We start from the raw sequence: 13,552 nt of genomic DNA on the forward strand, positions 1-13,552 counted from the left end.
CAAAACACACGGAAGTGCTGTTTGAATGAATGCTTACGAGCCTGCTGCTGCCTACCACCTATATACTTGTGTATTGATTTTAAGAAAGGCATTGATGTTTATGGTTAGGTACACGTTGGAGCAACGAAAGTCCTGTTTCGCGAATGCGCACCGCATCGATTATATGCAACGCAGGACACGCTAGATAAACTAGTAATATTATCAACCATGTGTAGTTAACTAGTGATTATGATTGATTGATTGTTTTTTTATAAGATAAGTTTAATGCTAGCTAGCAACTTACCTTGGCTTCTTACTGCATTTGCGTAACAGGCAAGCTCCTCGTGGAGTGCAATGTAAAGCAAGTGGTTAGAGCGTTGGACTAGTTAACCGTAAGATTGCAAGATTGAATCCCCGAGCTGACATGGTAAAAATCTGTCGTTCTGCCCCTGAACAAGGCAGTTAACCCACCGTTCCTAGGCCATCATTGAAAATAAGCATGTGTTCTTAAACTGACTTGCCTAGTTAAATAAAGGTGTAAAAATACCGATTTCCGATTATGAAAACTTGAAATCGGCCCTAATTAATCGGCCCTTCCGATTAATCGGTCGACCTCTAGTGTGAACCTTGTATAATTTGAAATTAATTGAATGGTTTGTTAATGCTTAGCTACCTGATCTAATATAGTTTGAGAGTAAAAGTGCCAGAACTTTCAAGACTTTTTGTGTCCATTTTTTTTATTACTACAGGCCGACTCATATTAAGTCTGAGGCCGGTAACATCAACAGTGATGACAAACCCAGCCTGCCTCTCTCCTTCCACACTGAGTCCAAACCTACAGTCACTGGGTCCTGATTGTGAAAGTGGAGCCCAGTTTGCACTGCAGGATCCAGAGATGGCATCAGTGAAGCTGGAAGACTACAGTCAAACACTGGAGTTGAATGTCAACATTAAAGATGAAGAAGAAGAGGAGGAGGAGAAACGGACATCTGTTACTCGTGGTAAGAGCATGAGAAACAGACCGCCATAAGTTTTGACCCAGTCTATTAATAGGTTTAATTCTGTAATTCTGACAACACACATCCCTGAACAACTGGGCTATCTGGAGTTATCAGAGAGTAGACTAAAGAAGTGAAGTAGACAAACTGCCAGTGTTTTAAAGTTCTATGAAATTAGTCTGTGTAGTTACTAACCCTTGTGATAGTGAATGGAGGATTATATGACTCATAATATAATAGCTAGGCTTTTTTTTAAGGCTGACCCAATTTAGTTGATTGGTCGATAGGCTGTTGGTCGACCAATATGTTTTTAGTCGAGCAGTGGCATATATATATAAATAAAATAATATAAGGCACACAAGACACCTGTCTGATTCACGCCTGTCTGAGTGGACTAGTCCATTGCCTGTCTGAGTGGACTAGTCCATTGCCTGTCTGAGTGGACTAGTCCATTGCAGAGGCCGCGGGGATGGCACACACCTGTATCACCAGTAGTGCTTTTACTGTTAATTCACATAATTTCTAATCTACAATGTTTGTTTAATTACGGTAATGCACAATATATTATTATTATTATTATTACAGTCTTACCATTGTCATTGTAAGAGTTTACACATTGTTTGCAGAGCAACAAGCTAGGCTACACTTGTGAGAAAAACGTTTTGGTTTATTTCATTGCATTTACGAGTTGTCAATTTATTAATTGACAGGAGCGCTCTAGACAATCTTGAGTAAGGACACGCACCTATGCTACCTGGCTTGATTACACATATAAGTAGACCTATAGTCTACCTGGCCTGATTACACATTGAAGTAGGCCTATAGGCTAGCTGGCCTGTGTGCAAATGTAGGCCTATAAATGTGCCCATTTGAGGATATGATACTATTTCTGATTGTCTTAACTCATTGGACAGGAAAAGGCACAACTCTCACTCATGACTATGTTTTTGTATTAAGCAAGTTTAAAATATTGACGTTTGAAGGGCATTGACGACCGAAACGTCAATGTTTTAAACTTGCTTAATAAAACTAAGATTCTTTAAAATGGTGAGCGAGTGTGTGCCTTTTCCTGTTCAATGATGTTTACACATTTTGAGGTTACAACTCTACTCACGTTGGTTGAGCACCTTCAACTTCTTTCCAAATGTGATTGTCTTAACTCACCATCACTGTAGAGTTTCTCAAAGTCATTTTTCTTCGCCTCAAACAGCAAGTAAACAAAGTCTGGTTTTACAACCAGTGAGAATGACAATAGTTCCTCAACGTAGCCTATTTGAATAATCTTTCCATCTCTCTCCCTTTCGATAACCACTCAGCATGAAAGGGGAAAAATGTAATGCTCTGATCCGGTGGAAACGTCATAAAATAGGCCTACCTGATTACTTCTTATCCCTTGCGCAAAATAGCCTACAGCTCTGTCTGTCTGGAGCTCACTGGCACGGGAAACATTAAGGGCCCAGAATATTTTATTCAATGTTGCAAGTTTGCTAGCACAGGCCAGACCAAATGAATAGTTGGATGCAATGTTTCAAGTTCCTTGCAGTCAGGCCATGCATAGCCAATGTGATTTGTAGAATAATTTATTTTCATAAGAAATATGTTCTACATGCAGGCTGCAGTGTTTTTATTGTTGGTTTTATGTAGGCTATCTTTACATATTGGCAATGGCAATAGAAGTTACTTTTAGAATTGAATCATTTTAATTTAGATATAATTGATGAACCACATGACATTGATTTGAGATATGAAGACTTTATTATAAATTAAATTAAAAGGTTCCATGAAAATGTGCAGATGAAAATCATAACTGACACGCAGATCAGTAGAAATGGCACGATAACCTGCCACTCCAAATGGAAAAATCTGTTGACCGCTGGTGTAGCTTATTATCAGCAACTTCAGGAGGGTGACGGCAGAATCTGAGAAGGCCAGCAGCAGTGGGGAGGAGGAGGGTCTGGAACAGGTTTTTTTCTTCTGGTTAGGCTATATTGATCTCTGGCTCCCTCTTTAGTAATTTGTGTCCTAATTTTTTTTCTTGCAGTGCTTAAAGCATCAGACAAGCTCAGTAGCCTGCATATAGTTGATTTTATTCAAACAAAGGGTCTGTCTAATATTTGGAAAAATACACGTTTTAAAATGTCTACCAATCGATTGGTCAAAAGAACAGACGACTCTGTCGACCAGGATAATTTTTTTTGTCGGGACAGCCCTAATAGCTTTATTCCCTGTATTGTACAGCCTACTGATATGAAGTCATATGTATATCACACCAACTGACTGGTTCTTCTGATGTTGTTCACACAGGAGACCATGTTGAGACATTCTCTACATCCAGAGAGCAACAGCAGGAAAATCACAGAGCTAAGAGGTCTCACCCCTGCCCACATTGTGAGGAGATTTTCCCATTTCAATCAAAGCTAAAAATACACCTAAAAATACACACAGGAGAGAATCTGTATTCCTGCACTGACTGTGGGAAGAGTTTAAAAACATCACAGGCTCTGACAGTTCATCAGAGAGTGCACACTGGAGAGAAACCTTACTCCTGCTCTGATTGTGGGGAGCGTTTCTCTCATCAGAGCAACTTAAAAACACACCAACGTATACACACAGGAGAGAAGCCTTACTACTGCTCTGACTGTGGAAAATGTTTCACAACATCAACTGGGCTAAAAGTTCATCAGAGAACACACACAGGAGAGAAGCCTTACTTCTGTTCTGACTGTGGGAGGAGTTTCATAACATCACGGACTCTGACAGTTCATCAGAAAATGCACACTGGCGAGAAACCTTACTACTGCTCTGATTGTGGGGAAAGTTTTTCTCAACAGAGCAATTTTAAAACACACCAACGTACACACACAGGAGATAAGCCTTACTACTGCTCTGACTGTGGAAAGGGTTTCTCTCAACAGATCCACTTAAAATGTCACCAGCGAATACACACAGGAGAGAAGCCTTACTCCTGCTCTGACTGTGGGAAGGGTTTCTCCCAACAGAGCAACTTAAAATGTCACCAACGCATACATAAAGGAGAGAAGCCTTACTCCTGCTCTGACTGTGGGAAGTGCTTCACAACATCAACTGAGCTAAAAGTTCATCAAAGAGGACACACAGGAGAGAAGCCTTACTCCTGCTCTGACTGTGGGAAGAGTTTCTCCCAACAGGGCAGCTTAAAAATACACCAACGTATACATAAAGGAGAGAAGCCTTACTCCTGCTCTGACTGTGGGAAGTGCTTCACAACATCAAGTGAGCTAAAATCTCATCAGAGAACACACACAGGGGAGAAGCCTTACTGCTGCTCTGACTGCCAGAAGAGTTTCTCCCAATTGGCTACCTTAAAAACACATCAACGTACACATAAAGGCAAGAAGCCTCATCAGTTGTCTCAGGCCAGTTAAGATTAGTCACTGCATCACTGCATTCTCATCTCATAAAGGAAGTGGTAACAGTGAATTTGATAACATTAAGACTAACACTCATTTGTAATCCTATTGTTTCTCACTGACAACTGTGCAGAGGAAAGGGAGCGTTATAGAATGTCATTGAAAATATATATTTTTTGGGGTGGTGCTGGAGATGTTGAATATGACGTTGAAACATTTAAACATTTTCCTTTAAGGCAAAAACAATAGGATGGTGGTTGGTTGGTCGGGGTGGATAGGTCAGCATATAACATGAATGTCTAGCAACCCAAAGGTTTCATGTTCAAATCTCATCACGGACAACTTTAGCATTTTAGCTAATAAGCAACTTTGCAACTACACTACATGACCAAAAGTATGTGGACACCTGCTCATCGAACATCTCATTCCAAAATCATGGGCATTAATAATGACTTGGTCCCCCCTCTGCTGCTATAACAGACTCCACTCTTCTGGGAAGGCTTTCCACTAGATGTTGGAACATTGCTGTGGGGACTTTCTTTCATTCGGCTCAAAATCAGCGTTCCAATTCATCCCAAAGTTGTTGGATGGGGTTGCGGTCAGGGCTCTGTGCAGGCCAGTCAAGTTCTTCCACACCGATCTCGATAAACCATTTTTGTATGGACCTCGCTTTGTGCATAGGAGCATTGTCATGCTGAAACAGGAAAGGGCCTTCCCCAAACTGTTGCCACAAAGTTGGAAGCACAGAATTGTCAATACTGTAATAGTATGCTGTAGCGTAAAGATTTTCCTTCACTGGAACTAAGGGGCCTAGCCCGAACCATGAAAAACAGCCCTAGACCATTATACCTCCACCAAACTTTACATTTGGCACTATGCATTGGGGCAGGTATTGTTCGCCTAGCATCCACCAAACCCAGATTTGTCCATCAGCCTTCCTGATGAGGCGTGATTCATCACTCCAGAGAGTCCAATAGCTTTACACCACTCCAGCTGACGCTTGGCATTGCGCATGGTGATCTTAGGCTTGTGTGCAGCTGCTCGGCCATGGAAACCCCTTTTTTGTGAAGCTCCCGACAAACAGTTCTTATGTTGACGTTGCTTCCAGAAGTAGTTTGGATTTCGGTAGTGAGTGTTGCAACCGAGGACAAATTATTTTTACGCGCTTCAGCACTTGGCGGTCCCGTTCTGTAAGCTTATGTGGCCCACCACTTCGCGGCTGAGCCGTTGTTGCTTCTAGACGTTTCCACTTCACAATAACAGCACTTATAGTTGACTGGGGCAGCTCTAGCAGTGCAGAAATTTGACGAACTGACTTGTTGGTAAGGTGGCATCCTTTGACAATGCCACTTTGAAAGTTGCTGAGCTCTTCAGGCCATTCTACTGCCAACATTTGTCTATGGAGATTGCATGACTGTGTGCTCAATTTTATACACTGGTCAGTAATGGGTGTGGCTGAAATGGCCGAATCCACAAATTTGAAGGGGTGTCCACATACTTTTGTGTGTGTATATAGATATAGAGAGATATATAGATATCTCAGCAAAAAAAAGAAACGTCCTCTCACTGTCAACTGCGTTTATTTTCAGCAAACTGGACGTATAAATATTTGTATGAACAGAAGATTCAACAACTGAAACGTAAACTGAACAAGTTCCACAGACATGTGACTAACATAAATTGAATAATGTGTCCCTGAACAAAGGGGGGGTCAAAATCAAAAGTAACAGTCAGTATCTGGTGTGGCCACCAGCTGCATTAAGTACTGCAGTGCATCTCATGGACTGCACCAGATTTACCAGTTCTTGCTGTGAGATGTTACCCTACTCTTCCACCAAGGCACCTGCAAGTTCCCGGACATTTCTGGGGGGGAATGGCCCTAGCCCTCACCCTCCGATCCAACAGGTCTCAGACGTGCTCAATGGGATTGAGATCCGGGCTCTTCGCTGGCCATTCCTGTCTTGCAGGAAATCACTCACAGAACGAGCAGTATGGCTGGTGGCATTGTCATGCTGGAGGGTCATGTCAGGATGAGCCTGCAGGAAGGGTACCACATGAGGGAGGAGGATGTCTTCCCTGTAAAGCACAGCGTTGAGATTGCCTGCAATGACAACAAGCTCAGTCCGATGATGCTGTGACACACCACCCCAGGCCAATGACGGACACTCAACATAATCGATCCCGCTCCAGAGTACAGGCCTCGGTGTAACGCTCATTCCTTTGACGATAAACGCAAATCCGACCATCACCCCTGGTGAGACAAAACCGTGACTAGTCAGTGAAGAGCACTTTTTTCCAGTCCTGTCTGCGACGGTTGGTTTGTGCCCATAGGCGACGTTGTTGCTGGTGATGTCTGGTGAGGACCTGCCTTACAACAGGCCTACAAGCCCTCAGTCCAGCCTCTCTCAGCCTATTGCGGACAGTCTGAGCACTGATGGAGGGATTGTGCATTCCTGGTGTAACTCGGGCAGTTGTTGTTGCCATCCTGTCCCGCAGGTGTGATGTTCGGATGTACCGATCCTGTGCAGGTGTTGTTACACGTCGTCTGCCACTGCGAGGACAATCAGCTGTCCGTCCTGTCTCCCTGTAGCACTGTCTTAGGCGCCTAAGACAGTGCTACAGTACGGACATTGCAATTTATTGCCCTGGTCACATCTGCAGTCCTCATGCCTCCTTGCAGCATGCCTAAGGCACGTTCACGCAGATGAGCAGGGACCCTGGGCATCTTTCTTTTGGTGTCCGTAGAAAGGCCTCTTTAGTGTCCTAAGTTTTCATAACTGTGACCTTAATTGCCTACCGTCTGTAAGCTGTTAGTGTCTTAACGACCGTTCCACAGGTGTATGTTCATTAATTGTTTATGGTTCATTGAACAAGCATGGGAAACAGTGTTTAAACCCTTTACAATGAAGATCTGTGAAGTTATTTGGAGTTTTATGAATTATCTTTGAAAGACAGGGTCCTGAAAAAGGGAAGTTTATTTTTTTGCTAAGTTTATATAGTGTACTCAGCATGTTAGGTTAGCATGTAACTATTTAGCATGCTAATTTATATTAACAACCTCAAATTGGAATAAGTAAAATATTATACGTATTGCATATTCATAACATATTGTATGAATTGTAATTCGTAACATACTTCTACATCCTACAAATCGTATTATATTGTACGACTCATATACATTCGTAGGCCAATGTAATGTAACATAATATACTGGTATCATACTAAAGTGAGCGGTATGGATTTTTGTAAGATATAATACGTTTTGATCTGACAGCAAGTTGTCTCAGAGCTTTGACCGTTGTTGCATCTGTGGGTCGCTCTGGATGGGAGTCTGTCAGATGACTAATGTGATGTAGATGTCGAGCGGCTTCACTGCAAATAGATTGTATGTTTTAAATATTCAACGATGATAATAAATAAAATAAAAAGTTATTCCCCTGCAGGTAGAGATGGTGTGATGATCAGTTCTCTGTGGGAATTAGTTAGTAGATACATGTATCAGATAGAGATGGTGTGATGATCAGTTTTCAACATTAGTTTGGGTGGATTCTTTTTTTACTACATAGTCTATGAAATGACTAGGTGTTTATTACATTGTCTTATAAAACTAGATTGATTACTTTAGTCATTGATACATTTATTTGGATAACTGCAATTCATGTAATTGATCTGCCTATGAAAAATAAACATTCTACATGAATTTGTGCTGGTTTAACCTTTTGTATTTTCTGTATAGTTAACCCAAAAAACAATGTTTTTGTTTAATTCATGGCATTCAAAATATCTATCGAGTCAAAACATGTCACTACACCTTTACACATCACCATTGGGACAATCCAATTTGCTACAATGCATACAAATGAATGTTTTGCAGTGTAAAGGACTTTAATATGTTTCTTATTAAATTACAGTTAAATAAAACAAAAAACAATTGTCATTTTTAAAGTGTTTTATATGGTATCCAGGGACAGCATTACCACCACAAATCAACAATGACCCAGTTACTATTGGGGAATGGAATCAGAGAGGAAGCTTGTGTTACCTTTCTCTACACCACTACAGTATTCATTTCAACAGACCTTTTCCATGGCCCTTTGTTAGAGCTCAATATATACCAAAGACTATATTGAGGGTCAGACTGTTGTAATGCCCAGTTGATTATGTAAATAGTATTGTAGAACTCTGGTATTGATGGCCCATTTCAGGGTGAGTTATTGATATGAATGTTTAGAGTGAAAGCTGTGAACTCACCTGTGATGGCCCACATCTACCACAACCTTTCCTATTGTGTTAGTCAGCACCACAGCATTTTAGGAAGCCATTGTTCAAAATGTGTTAATATGTACATTACAATGGGAGGGGGTGTGGCATGCACAGGGGAGGACCAGGAAGTTGATCTCAGACTTCTATTTAGGACTGGGATACTATTCAGAGTTGACAAATTCCACACTCCAAACCTACAGTCACTGCGTCCTGATTGTGACAGTGGAGCCCAGTTTGCACTGCAGGATCTAGAGATGGCATCGGTGAAGCTGGAAGACTGCAGTCAAACACTGGAGCTGAATGTCAACATTAAAGATGAAGAAGAGGAGGAGAAGATAGGGAAATCTGTTAATCATGGTAAGAGCAGGTTCTATATAACTATAAATTATCTTGATAAATTAGACCTCCATAAATTATCACGCTAGGTTGAATTCTGTAATTCTGACATCCAATTCTCTTCAATGCTTTTGAATGAGGAAAATGTTGAATTGGAATTTGGGTTACTTTGTGAATTGACTAATTGAAATGGAATTGACCCTAACAGTTGATAACCCTTGCGATAATGAGTGGGGGGTGATATAGATAATACTTTTCAAAGGGAAGTTGGTTTTGAAGTTTCTGAACCAATATCTGCGAGATTAAGATCAGTAAAACATATATTTACCTGTATTTAGCACTCCCCCCCCCCCCCTAAAGTACTTCAATATATATACTTCAATATGTTTTTTACTGGTACCTGCTACATTCAGACACTTGTGGGCGTCCTAGAAAAAAATATACTTGTTCGTGAGTCTCAGCTTGTAGGCCGAACTTTTCGGACGATACAGACAGAAGTTGGTGTCTCCTGGTCTGACAAACAACACCGCGGCTCTGCCACGGAAGGACGACGTCAGCGGATGCGGTAGATTGAGACGCAGCCCATGCAAATATAAATCTAATGCTTAAACAGAAGGATTTTGATGGGAATTTCTTTATTATTATGCTCAACAAGTGTTGGCTAGCTAACTGCAGAGGCATAACTGTAGCTAGCTAACGTTAGCAAACGTACCTAACTAAATTTAGCTAGGTAGCAAACGTTAGCTGGCGTTATTATTAGGCCTACCAACTAGGCCAGCTAGCTAACAAGTTACCATAGCACATTGTACAGAATATACTTTCCATGTAGTATATTGAGTTTGTGTTTGTATTAGCTAGCTAGTTTTCTAACATTGACTAGCTACTGTAGCTAGCTAAATTACCTAACCTACAGCTGGCAAATAGCTATGCTACTCGCTAGCTAGCGAGGCTCACCTTTGTGTGAAGTTAGCCACAATAAGGATTATAAATAACAGTGGAATTTAAGGTTCGCCTTCATAATAAAAGTACCCCATTGGAAACAACAGGGTGAGGTCAATATTGGGTTAGTTATGCAAATATTAAGTGTTAGCATGCACGTTTGTAGCTAGCTGGATAACACGATAACTAGTTATCAAGGCCTAGCTAGCTATAGGCCTAAACTATGGAAAGCATGATGATGATAACTACTGTAGGGTAATGTAGTGTCTAAATTGTCATTCATTATTCTCTACCATAGATTTCCACAAGATCTCAGAATCCAGGATGTGAAAATACTTACTAGAAAGAAACATATGACAACAGAGACAGAGTTGTTGATTTCCATTGTTATTTGTAACATTAAAAAGGGGAGAAAAAGACAATCCCGTTTTTCTAAATTAGCTACAGTGCATTCGGAAAGTATTCAGACCCCTTGGCTTTTTCCACATTTTGTTACATTACAGTCTTATTCTAAAATTGATATATCTAAAAAAATATATATCTAAAAAAAACAACCTTATTGACATAAGTATTCAGACCCTTTGCTGTGAGACTCGAAATTGAGCTCTGGTGCATCCTGTTTCCATTGATCATCCTTGAGATGTTTCTACAACTTGATTGGAGTCCACCTGTGGTAAATTCAATTGATTGGACATGATTTGGAAAGGCACACACCTGTCTATATAAGGTCCCACAGTTGTCAGGGCAAAAACCAAGCCATGAGGTCGAAGGAATTGTCCGTAGAGCTCCGAGACAGGATTGTATCGAGGCACAGATCTGGGGAAGGGTACCAAAAAATATCTGCAGCATTGAAGGTCCCCAAGAACACAGTGGCCTCCATCATTCTTAAATGGAAGAAGTTTGGGACCACCAAGACGCTTGCGAGAGCTGGCCGCCCGGCCAAACTGAGCAATCGGGGGAGAAGGGTCTTGGTCAGGGAGGTGACCAAGAACCTGATGGTCACTCTAACAGAGCTCTAGAGTTCCTCTGTGGAGATGGGAGAACCTTCCAGAATGACAACCATCTCTGCAGCACTCCACCAATCAGACTTTTATGGTAGATTAGCAAAAATTTAAAATAAATTAGCAAAAATGTCTAAACCTGTTTTTTCTTTGTCATTATGGGGTATTGTGTGTAGATTGATGAGAAATAAAATAAAAACTATTTAATACATTTTTGAATAAGGATGTAATGTAACAATGTGGAAAAAGTACAGGGGTCTGAATACTTTCCCGAAGTCATTTGTCACCCAGTACAGCCAGAAGAGGACTGGGCACTGCTCAGATCCTGGTTCCACTCTAGGTTCCTTCCTTCTAGGGAGTTTTTCCTCGCCCCTGGGCGTCTGCATTGCTTGCTCTGTGGGGGTTTAGTCTTGGCAAAAGAAGCCTTACTCCTGCTCTGACTGTTGGAAGAGTTTCTCTCAACATGGCCACTTAAAAAGACACCAACATAAATGTGAAAATCCTCATCAGTTCTCTGACTAGTGAAGATTAAAATCATTCCATCACTTAATTCTCAAGAAATCGTAGCACACTCTATTGTAATCCTATTGTTTCTCACTGTGGGAGAACTGTGCAGAGGAAAGGGAGTGTTATAGAATGTTAACCTCTTTACTTTACTGATCAGTGTGCACCTGGTCAGTTTTGTTAGCTTCTACTGTAAACATATTGACATGACCTTGGATTTGCCCTGAGGGTTGAATATCCTCTGTGAGGCTGGTTGACTGGGTGGTACTGCTTCCCTCTGCAGTTTTCTGTGGGAATGAGCTGGTATCAGATAGAGATGGTGTGATGATCAGTTTTCACCATTCGTTTGGGTGGATTATTTTTGTTTATTAAATTGTATTTTAAAACTAGACTAGTTATTCATTATGAATATGTTTGGATAACTTACATTAAGCAGGCTTCCATTATCTGCCAATGAAAAATAAAGATTGTACATTAATTTGTACTGGTCAACCCCTTCTCTTTTGTGTAACGAATTACAAAAAAAACATATTTTAAGTGACATATTTAGTGCTTTTCTGAAGCTTAACAAGACAGGAAGTTGAAATGAGCATCACAAAGCTAAATCTGACCTGTTCTCTAACATGTTTTGTCAGCATAAACAGCTGTGAGACCTGCTAGAGTACTGTAACTTTATTGATCTACTGAATCATTGTAGTTATGGGGTTTCATTTTACAGTAAATATAATGCTTTTGTTTAATTCATGACATTCAAATAAATATCTGTATTTATCTACTCAATACGTGTCATGACACCTCTACACATTGGGACAAGCCAATTTGCTAGTCACCAATATTCTCTAAATCAAATCAGTGATGACTGTTCAACAGTCTTATGGCCTGGAGATAGAAGCGGTTTCATTCTCTCGGTCCCAGCTTTGATGCACCTGTACTGTCTCCAACTGCTAGGGGCGGCAGGTAGCCTAGTAGTTAGAGCGAGCTGACAAGTTTAATATCTGTTGTTAACCCACTGTTCCCCGGGCGCCGAAGATGTCGATTATGGCAGCCCCCCGCACCTCTCTGATTCAGAGGGATTTGGTTAAATGCTGATGACACATTTCAGTTTAAGCCGTTAAGTTGTACAACTGACTAGGTATTCCCCTTTCCTAGATGGTAGCAGGGTGAACAGGCCGTGTCTCTGGTGGTTGAGGTTCTTGATGATCTTCTTGGCCTTCCACAGAGATCATCTACAATACATATGTAATGGGTTGAAAAACTTAGACACTAAAACAGACACCGCTTTAGTTTTTTTAAACCAAGGATTATTTGTGTAGCTAATCAAGTTCACTTTATTATTCTACATGCTTTAGTAGTAGTTAGTCCATCAGTCCAATAATGTCGCTGTGGCAGTGGGGGGAACAGGAAGTTCCGGGCCCACCACTCTACAGAATAAAGAAAACGCCAGAACTGTGCTGACCGTTTCTCTTTATTATTACAGGTATGTAATATCACGTTTAAACGGACTAATATCGAAATAACGTTTGGGAAAGGTTTTGTGTCAAACCGAGTGAGTGAAGAACTTGATTAAAAAATATTTTACAAGCACACGGCGTGGTGTACACCACACGTTGTCAATTGTGAGGCTTTCATTGTTCGTATATAGCTCAGTGGGTTTCGCCTGGGGATGTTCAGTACAAAAACGTTGTAGAAGTTGCAGATAGAAATGCCCTGAATAGAACTGACATGATTCCTTAGAATCAGAGGCATGTTTGTTCTACATAATACATTTATATCTGATCGTGGCCAACGTCTCAGTTCTCCTGCTGGACGCAGCCATGGTACCAGCTTGTCCCTACATATGTGAAGCTAGCCACAATAACGATTATCCACAATAGTGGAATTTTCGGTTCAACCTCAAAATAAAAGTACCTAATTTGAAAGTGAGGCAAATGGATAGAAAATAGTGGAATCATTCCATATTTGGACTAGATAATTCTAACATGATTGGAATGTTACTTAATTTAAAACGAATTACAATAATTAATTAAATTGAAAATAAAGAGAATAAAACGTTTGAAATCCCACTGTGGATGTTATAGACCACATAATTGTATTGGGGACATTTTTATATGTATTTATGAAATGGGTTGGATTGTGCACCCAT

At 40.7% G+C, this 13,552-nt stretch overlaps 2 protein-coding genes and 1 long non-coding RNA gene across 4 annotated transcripts in view; 2 read left to right on the forward strand and 1 right to left on the reverse strand.

The window, feature by feature from the left end:
- Positions 1-13,552, forward strand: part of LOC139533039 (zinc finger protein ZFP2-like) — a 319,515-nt gene that overhangs the window by 64,372 nt on the left and 241,591 nt on the right. The gene's annotated exons all lie outside the window — the stretch shown is intronic.
- Positions 1-13,552, forward strand: part of LOC139531406 (zinc finger protein 585A-like) — a 39,416-nt gene that overhangs the window by 13,584 nt on the left and 12,280 nt on the right. Inside the window, exons 5-7 of the mRNA XM_071327854.1 lie at positions 729-980; positions 3,282-4,372; positions 8,830-8,986. Coding sequence (XP_071183955.1) covers positions 729-980; positions 3,282-4,372; positions 8,830-8,986 — 1,500 coding nt within the window. The remainder of the gene's footprint in view (positions 1-728; positions 981-3,281; positions 4,373-8,829; positions 8,987-13,552) is intronic.
- On the reverse strand, positions 8,301-10,077 carry LOC139533096 (uncharacterized). Its single transcript, XR_011666694.1, has 2 exons — positions 9,366-10,077; positions 8,301-8,925 (listed from the first exon to the last, which is right to left on the reverse strand). It is a non-coding gene; the product is annotated as an uncharacterized lncRNA (long non-coding RNA).

The sequence above is a fragment of the Salvelinus alpinus genome, chromosome 10 (assembly GCF_045679555.1).
Source record: "Salvelinus alpinus chromosome 10, SLU_Salpinus.1, whole genome shotgun sequence".
Lineage (NCBI taxonomy): Eukaryota > Metazoa > Chordata > Actinopteri > Salmoniformes > Salmonidae > Salvelinus > Salvelinus alpinus.